At 47.9% G+C, this 9,492-nt stretch overlaps 1 protein-coding gene across 1 annotated transcript in view; it reads left to right on the top strand.

Annotated features, from left to right (window-relative positions):
* Positions 1 to 9,133, top strand: part of drc11 (dynein regulatory complex subunit 11) — a gene marked incomplete at both ends in the record, with an annotated part of 28,251 nt that extends 19,118 nt beyond the window's left edge. The window contains 6 exons of the mRNA XM_084446472.1: positions 1 to 66; positions 5,880 to 6,079; positions 7,019 to 7,105; positions 7,893 to 8,070; positions 8,492 to 8,730; positions 8,972 to 9,133. The exon at positions 1 to 66 is cut by the window's left edge and continues 42 nt beyond it. Of these exons, the coding sequence (XP_084302598.1) occupies positions 1 to 66; positions 5,880 to 6,079; positions 7,019 to 7,105; positions 7,893 to 8,070; positions 8,492 to 8,730; positions 8,972 to 9,133 (932 nt within the window). The remainder of the gene's footprint in view (positions 67 to 5,879; positions 6,080 to 7,018; positions 7,106 to 7,892; positions 8,071 to 8,491; positions 8,731 to 8,971) is intronic.
* Positions 9,134 to 9,492: the final 359 nt, after the last annotated feature.

The following is a 9,492-nucleotide window of genomic DNA, read 5'->3' as shown; positions in this document are numbered from 1 at the left end:
TCGAGCCCATGCCCTCCCTCACTGACGTCAGGCAGCTTCTCACCCTCTACGGGATCCTGCCCCTGGGTGAGAACGTACACACACACACACACTCACGCACACACACACACTCACACACTCACACACTCACTCACTCATTCATCTCGCTCTGATCGTTATCTGGTCAGACAAGTCTGATTCATCCGCACACACACTCTGACACACTCCGACTCTCTGACACACTCTGACACACTCCCCAAACTGACACCTCATTCACACCTTGGCTCAGCACGTAGAATCCGAGTCGTCAGTTCTCTTAGACGGCCAAGAAAACACTGCTGTTTGATTCTGTGGTCTCTCTCTGCTGTGGGACATCTTCATCTGAATTGCAGTAGGAACCAAATCCTATTGAACTGAATATAGTTACGTAGAACGGACCCCAACCAGCGCACCACGACCCCCCTGTGATGGCAGGATTAAAACAGGGACACAAACCCTAGAGCAGCACTGAATGCATGGCGTTTATTATTATTATTTTTCAAGCGAAACACGCCCTATCGAATCCCTACCGCAGTTTTGAAAATCGGGCATACAGTTCAGAATAAACGCACTTCCAACTTCCAATGACAGGTTGGTGGTGCTAGAGAGTTTGAAGTGTCGACATAGACTTGGTGACAGGGGTCACGGGACTGTCCCCGATGAGTGTGCCTAATGTGGTTATGATACATCAAAACGTTACTGAGATATGACCACACTTCCTGTTTGCCAAATTCGATTGGCTTTAGCAGGCGAACGCCTCCGACAAACGAAAATCCCTGTAATCCTTTTATGAACATTGGTCTAGAGAATGTGTACAGCCAGTTTCATGTAGATTGCTGAAAATTCCTAGGAGGAGATACATTTTAAGTTTAAGCGATGAACTCAGCATGAGTCAGGGATTCCAACGGTACCTCATTTTTGAAAATCGGGCTTACATTGCATGCACAAATGCACCTCCAACCTTGACACGTTGGTGGTGCTAGAGGGTTCGAGGTGTGGACATGCGACTTGATGAGGAGGGTCATGGGATGGTGCCAAATGAGTATGCCAAATTAGGTTTTGATACCTCACACGGTTACAAAGATAGAATACCACTTCCTGTTTGGCAGCTTCACCACCGAATTTGATTGGCTGTAACAAGCGAACGCAATGGACAATCAAAAATCCCTTTAAGTTTCCTATAGACACTGGTCTAGAGATGACACACCGAGTTTCATGCAGATTGGTGAAAATTCCTAGGAGGAGATACATTTTAAGTGTTTTTCACAAAATCCAAAATGGCGGAAAATCCAATATGGCAGAAACTGATGTCATAGAGTGCATTGAACTCGGCTCGAGTCAAGGAATCCAATGGTACATCGTTTTGGAAAATCGGGCTGACAGGTCAAATGCCTAAACGCACGTCCAACTTTGACACATTGGTGGCGCTAGAGAGTGCGAGGTGTGGACATGAGACTTGGTGAGGGCGGTCAGGGCACTGTCCCGAATGAGTGTGTCAATTTTCACAACTTTTTACCATACGGTTCTATGGGCTGCCATAGACTCCCATGGCAGAAGAAGAATAAGATAGAAGAAAGAAATAATAAGAAAAGGTACAAGGAACAGCTTCACTGCTTGGCCCCCAATAATAATAATAATAATAAATCAGATTTACGACTTGTGTGTGTGTGTGTGTGTGTGTGTGTGTGTGTGTGTGTGTGTGTGTGTGTGTGTGTGTGTGTGTGTGTGTGTGTGTGTGTGTGTGTGTGAGTGAGTGAGCCTGGCAGTGCTTAATCCGTGTTGCTCCGATGCGTTCGTCACTCTCTTGTGTGTGTGTCCCCGCTGTCCCTGAGCAGAGGAGAGGAGGGGGGGGGCGGGTATCTCTGGTGCAAAGACGGGTTTACGCATGGAGACTGAAGACTGTTGAACAACTCATTTTGGTTTATGTTGTCCATAGTTCTGCTTTATAACGATCTGATCCACCCCCTAGTGACCTTTGATCTGAGGGACTGGGGCGGGGTTCCAACCAGATCCAGAGGGATCCAAGGATAAAAAAGGATAATGTTACCCCAATGGAACATAACTGCACACTGTAACACAACACTTTGTACTGTAAAAGCCAGTACATCCTTATAGTATGCGCTGCTGTGTCATTTAACAACACATTACTGTAAACCACAATGCTTTATGTATTACATTATTCAACAGAAAATTGCTTTCAATTCCTGTTTCCCCAGTGGCTGATGGGAATGTACCATGGTGGTTGTTTGGGGTAGGAGATCCACAAACATGGGCGATAGAAAGCAGCTCCTCTGCATCACCGTAACAACACTAATGAAGCCTCTACTCACGTCTGAATATGAACACCTACTTCCACTGTCAATCAATCAATCAATCAATCAATCAATCAAAGCTTTATTTGTATAGCGCATTTCATACCCAGAGGCAACACAATGCGCTTTACAGAGAACAAGGACTGTCAAACGTGTTACTGTTGAACTTTCAGTCAAGCAATAGTTCTGACCATCATAGTACAGCTGTGCCTGATGTTAATCCCCCACTACTGGATAAACTGAGTTTAGTCTCACATCGCCAGACCTGTGGCGCGGCTGTGGCTCAGGAGGTAGGGAAGGTTGGCAGTTCGAATCCCGGCTCCTTCTGTCCACGTGTCCTTGGGCAAGACACTGAACCCCAAATTACTCCCAATAAGCAGGTTAGCACCTTGCATGGCAGCTGCCGCTATTGGGGTGTGAATGTGTGTGTGAATGAAAGGCCGTGGCTTTGGATAAAAGTGGTAAATACCGTAGGTCCCAATCACAATCATCTTCGGCAGAGCGGTGGTTAGGTTTTGCTGTTTCACGTAGTCTGGGAGAATCTCCCATCGCCACTGATTGGCCGACCACATGAATTGGTTAGTCAGCGCCACTGATTGGTCAGTAATAAATGAATGACGGGGCTTATCCTCAAAACCTACATCCACTGAGTCAGACTAAACAGAGTTAGACAGATAGATGGTGTAGGACGACAGACTGAGGCTGTAAAAAAGATACAGTATCAGTTGCCAGTGAAGTATTGTGAAATGTTTCACATTAGTTTGCTGTAATTTAACAGCCATAGTGTTGTAAATATTAAATATTTACAACACTCCTGGCAACAGTCAATTCCCACCATTTTACCAACTTTTTTGCCTGTAAATCACAGTAAATATTTCTACCAATGCACATCCTATACCCATATATCTCCAACTTCTAGTATGATCTCAAAAAAAGAAGAAAAAAAAGCAGTCAGCCACACACACACCCACTGTCACACATACACACACACACACACACACACACACAGATACACACACACACGGTCACACACACACGTCACCCCAATCCCCTGCCTCCCAGTTCACATCACTCAGCACCTTGCGAGCCCACTCACAGCACCCTATACCGCACCAGCAGAACCTGGTATCTGGGGGCCGGGCCAGGGGGGCTCCTGAACCAACAGACCACCCACCCTGGTGGAACAGAGCTCATCTCTCAACACCTCCAACATAATCAAATAGCTCTCTGGCTACAGGCCGGGCGTGGCCATGCTGGATCCACTTGAAGGTGGTGTGTGTAGGATCTGTCTGTATAGAAGGACTTTAGGGGAATGGTCCTGTGGTACAGCTGAGAGTTGCGCATCTCAGTGGGGATGGAGTGTTCTCCGTGACACCTGTGAGAGACGCAAAGCAGGAGGAGCGGTTGTGTGTGTTTTCACCCACCTGCTGCTGTGTTTATATCAGTGCTCTTCTAGAATAACTCACAATGGGATATTGTTGTGGTGTTCCCGGAACTTCAACGTCTTTCTCACAGAGTTGGCACCAGCTCAGAGACTCACTTCCTACACAGCTTTATTGTTCTTGTGGGATTGGCTGTGGATAATATTGTTCACCATTGAGGGAAAACATGGTCTGCACTAGACAGACAGACAGACAGACAGACAGACAGACAGACAGACAGACAGACAGATAGATAGATAGATAGATAGATAGATAGATAGAATCCAATCCAATGCAATACAAAACACAGAACAAAAAGCAGAGAGGCACAGAAATGTACAAAGGGGGGTAGTGCAGTAAGGCACACAAAAGGCACAGTATGCAGTATATAGTAGGCTATACAGTGTGCAAGGTATACCCGAAATATACAAGAATTCTAAAATCTATAAAGTTCAATGGTGAAGTTGAGGTTGCCAGTAGCTGTAAGCTAGCTAACTAACTAATACCTAATACTAATGCTAACTCTCCTAACAAGAAACGACTGGCGCCAGAGCAGGTCGTCTGAGCTCCCTCCAGCCAGGCTCAGGTCCATGGTGTCCAGCCAGGCTCAGGTCTATGGTGTCCAGCCAGGCTCAGGTCCATGGTGTCCAGCCAGGCTGAGGTCCATGGTGTCCAGCCAGGCTCAGGTCCATGGTGTCCAGCCAGGCTCAGGTCCATGGTGTCCAGCCAGTGAGGGGATGCATTGAACAGTGATGGTGGTTGGTGGGAAGGGCATACAGAAACACTTGTGACAGAATCAGTCTGCTGCTGAAGGTGCTCCTCTGTTTGTTGAGTATCATGAAGAGGGGAGACATTGTCAATGATGGCCCTCAGTTAGGCCAGCACTCTTCTCTCTGCCGCTGCAGTCACTGAGTCCAGGCTGACCCCCAGAACAACAGAGCCAGGCTGACCCCCAGAACAACAGAGCCAGGCTGGCCCCCCAGGACAGTGCCAGGCTGACCCCCAGGACAGAGCCAAGCTGACCCCCCAGGACAGAGCCAGGCTGACCCCCCAGGACAGAGCCAGGCTGACCCCCAGGACAGAGCCAGGCTGACCCCCAGGACAGAGCCAGGCTGACCCCCCAGGACAGAGCCAGGCTGACCCCCAGGACAGAGCCAGGCTGACCCCCCAGGACAGAGCCTGCCCTTCTGATCAGCTTGTCCATCCTGTTAGCATCCACTGCTTTGATCCCACTACCCCAGCACACCACCGCCAAGAAGATGCCGCTCGCTGGCAGAACATGCTGAGCACTGTTCTAGCAAGTGGTCACATATGGTCACATAGCTATAGATGCACTGCCCCCTTCTGGCTATGAACTGCTGGTAAATCTCAGAGTGTAGTAACAGTACAGCATGGTATATTTTTGCTGCCCAGATCTGTGTAATATTGCAACCTGGAAATTGAGCCTAGCGTGTACAGTACATGATCCAGCAGCTGAGGACAGCAGGTGGGTGGAGGAACAGGAGGGAGGTCAGTTTTTATAGCCGACTTACTGAACTCGCAGACATGTGGTCTTTGTGGTATTATCTAACATCAGAAAGGTCATTGCTAATAATGAGACCAGAGCCTTTGCCAGCTATTGTAGTTATAAACTCCGATCTTTTGGAAGGCTAACACCAGGATGGGAGGTAATTCCTGGGGACATGGCTGCAGCTGTTGCTCTGGGTGCAGAGATGTGTGTGTGTGTGTGGTGTGTGTGTGTGTGTGTGTTAAGCGGATGTGTTTGTTCTCACGCTCTGTGTCCAGGGTCTTGGCCAAATGTGTTTCTTTAATCAAGGTTATAATCAGAATGCATCATAATGCAGCAGAATGTAGCCTGTCGGTGAGTAGGAACGCAGGCTTAGTGAGCGGCTCACTCAGTCTCCAGAACATCTGCACCTGCAACAGCTGTAGAAGACTTGATCTTATATGAATATTTGACCAAACTAACACCTATAGGATCACACACACAGAGCACAGCCTCAAGGATAGGGGGGAAACTTAACGGACTATCTGAATTTCTACGAACATACAAACATATACTGTAATTTTCGTTCTCTCTCCCTCTCTCTCCCTCTCTCTCTCCCTCCCTCTCTCTCTCCTGCCCCAGGCTCCCAGGCCGTCCATGAGAAGGCTCCCCTGGTGAAGGCTCTGCTGCTGGCTGGACCCACCGGGGTGGGGAAGAAGATGCTGGTCCATGCTTTGTGCACAGAGACTGGGGCCAACCTGTTCAACCTGTCCCCTGGCGTCCTGGCGGGGAAGTACCCCGGCCGCAGCGGCCTCCAGTACCTGCTGCACATGGTGTTCAAGGTGGCAGTTTCACTCGGGCACCAACTACACAAAAAAACCTGTTATGGTTGATTTGATATCATGTCACTCTCTCTGCTGCCTCACGACCATGCTGTTGTGAAAGGCTGAAAATACTTGCTATTTCGAGGTGTTGATCAGATTTCTGTGGGTAAACACAGCTGCTGCTGCTGTTGTTGTTGTTGTTGTTGTTTACTGCTCTGATGCGGAATAGAAGAGAAAGTCGAGTCGATCTGCTTGGACAGCTCTCTATGCAGCTGGCAGCCTGACAGGCAAACAGGGCCTGGACCCAAAAGCCATTGGCTGATTAGACCGCATTGTTCTGGTTCTGGCCTGTCAGCACCCTCTCTTAAGTGCATTCTGGGACAAGGAGCGAGTCCTGACAGGATGTTGTGCGTGTGAAGGCATGGGGCTGGAGACCGTGGGGCATGGGAGACTGTCTGCCCCACGCCGCCATGAAGGCTGTTTAAATGCCTGGACACTCTCGCCCCTGACAACAAGTCTGTGTAACAATATAGAGTACCCACTAACACACACACACACACACACACAGTTTCATATGCATTAAGTTATTTATACTGGACCTCACACCTCTCAGTACTGTGGTAATATTATAATCAGTAACGGCAAAAGTCTACCTGTTGACAGCGTCAGTCTCCATCACTTCACATCCCAGATCATTCAAGGGGCTGTTGTCACTGTAACTATGGCGACTGCTGGTTTACTGTGTGGACTTCCACAGTTGCCTTTGTCATGTGTCACTGGTATGGGCTTGACTAAATATAGGGGCTGTGTCATTAAAGTGTGTGTGTGTGCATGTGTGTGTGTGTGTGTGTGTTTGTTGTTGTGGTTGTGGGCTGGGTGTGTAGGGAGTTGCTTTATTTTTGTCTGGCTGTATGTGTGTTTATTCAGGTTATTTGTTGGCTTGTTTTGGTTTGGCAGGTGGCTCGCCAGATGCAGCCGTCTGTAATTTGGATCGGAGACGCAGAGAAAACCTTCTATAAGAAAGTCCCGAAGTCGGACAAAGAGGTCAGTCTATGGTCAGCACTGGACCAAGCCACACTGCTGACTGACACAGCATGTTGTTGATATACTGTAGACATTTTTATGTAGACAAATCATTGAAAATATAAAATAGCATAATCGACAGAGCTTTTAGAAAGGTGCGGTATAAAAGTATTGCTTTTCCCCCAAAAAATATGATTGATTATGAATTTAGAATTTAAAAAATGTCGACGGGTCTGAAATGAATGTTGTGTTTATCTATCTGAGACGTCTGAGGTTTGGTTCCCACCACTAACAAGGCTTGTGAGCCAGTAGTACTACGACGTTGGTAGGGTTAGGGTTAGGGTTAGGTTAGGGTTACACGGGATCTCTGCGTAGGGAGCGATCAGGAGTCCTAATACTGCTGATTCATGAGCCTTGTTAGATATTGTGTGTGATTTGTCTACATTTTACATTAAAATGTTATCTATTGCAGCTTTAAATATAAACGTTCAGAAATCCTACCTCATTTCTTTATTGCGTGTGAATAAGGTGTGGTCACTCCGACATCTATAGTTGGGTTTGTGAGACCATAGCAGGTGTGTAACTCGCAACTTGTAACTCGCTATTACTGTAAGATTAGGCTGCCCTCTTGTGGCAAAAAGTACAAAGTTGTCCAGACATAGTCTTCTCACAGGGCAGCTCATATGCAGGATACTATTACAGTAGCTCTCTCTCCATCTCAGTTTGTCTTTCACTCTCTTGATGATGTGTTCAGGAAAACCTATTATTCATTCTTTCATCTGTCCACCCTCTCTCTCCCTCTCTCCAGATGGAGCCTAAGAGGTTGAAGAAAGACCTCCCTAAAGTTCTGAAGTCCATAAAGCCCGAGGACCGCGTTCTGGTGGTGGGGACCACGCGCCGGCCCTTCGACGCAGACCTCAAGGCTCTCTGCAAGGTCTACAGGAAGATCGTCCTCATCCCCAGACCCGACTACGCCTCCAGACTAGGTGAGCGCGCCGTCCAGGAAGTCTACTTGTGTTGCGTCACCATGGTGATGCAGTGGATATAATGTACTACGAAAATAAGAGCATGTCGTTGCTTGTGCATGTTTTAAACCCTAATCTGCTCCTTGGAGAGAGTTCATTGAATCTTCTGCACGGTAGTGGCCTTGTTCCTCTGTCTGTTTTGGATTTGTCCTTCCTTCTGAAGAAGCCGTTTTTTTTGTTTTTGCGTACCATGGCGCCTCTGACACGCATCAGAGCACTTTGACATTGTCTCTCAATGAAAAGTGCTTTATAAATATTATTAATTACTATTATTATTACTTATTGAACGTCGCTTTGGATAAAAGTGTCAGCTAAATGACTGTAATGTCATCTATCTGATGGCCCATTGTCCCTCTGCCCTGCCCTGCCGGGTGGCCTCCAGTCCTGTGGAGGGCGCTGTTGCAGGGAGGCGGGGCTCAGCTGGGCCCCAGCCTGGACCTGAGCTCACTGGCCAAGGTGACGGACGGCTACACGCAGGGCCACATCCTGCAGGCCGTGCGAATGGTGCTGACCCCACGGCGCCTGGCCAGGCAGAGCAGCTGGTCCCTCAGCGCTGCGGAGTTCATCCCCCCGCTGGCCAGACAGGACCCTGTCTTCAGGGAGGAGGAGGACGCCTTCAAGGTCAGAGCAGTCAGCACATCAGTCTGTAAAGCGTAATGTGAGTTGCATGCAAAGTAACACCACATCTTAATTTTCATTACTAGAAAAAATACTGAATGATCCGACTTGAAAATATTTGATCCTTGGCCCAACGTTACCACACGAGGGCGCTGTTTTCCTACATTTTTCTGGTTTTGTGGCATTTGAACGGGAGTGTGGAGTCGAGGCTCTCCTCTCAACTGTGTCTGGTTTGTGTTGGCAGACGTGGTACAGCAGGACACCCCTGGCTAAGAAGAGGGCGCGGGCGGCCAAGGCTGTGGAGGAGGAAGGAGAGACAAGAAGGGCAGGGGGCAGCAGAGACAGGAAGGCCAGGGGGCAGAAACAGGATGTAAAGAGCAAGAAGACCAAGAAGAAAAAGAAGTGACTACGTAATACTAAAATGGAAAGGTCAACCTTTGATAGATATTGGCTGAATTATGAACTTTTAAATCATCATCAGTTTTTTAAGATACAAATTGTGTCTCAGACACAATTATATATTTTTTTCAATGAAGGAGATATAATCTTCCAGGAAAATATCGACTATTTTGATGATGGGTAATGAACCAGGCTTCACTCGTGCAGTACATGAGTGCTCAGTTGAGTTGTAACTTTTGGACCTTGAGGGAGAAATTGGCATTGAGCCCATGATCTGCATAACTGTAGAGGGGCTTGTTCACCCCTCCTCACCCTCCCCACCCAACCAGACCCCACCCTAACCACCACCCCCCCCCCCCCTCAGCC

The sequence above is a fragment of the Borostomias antarcticus genome (genome assembly GCF_949987555.1).
Source record: "Borostomias antarcticus genome assembly, chromosome: 12".
Taxonomy (NCBI): Eukaryota; Metazoa; Chordata; class Actinopteri; order Stomiiformes; family Stomiidae; genus Borostomias; species Borostomias antarcticus.
The sequence above is the reverse complement of the archived record's forward strand: the minus strand, read 5'-3'. Positions and strand labels throughout refer to the sequence as shown.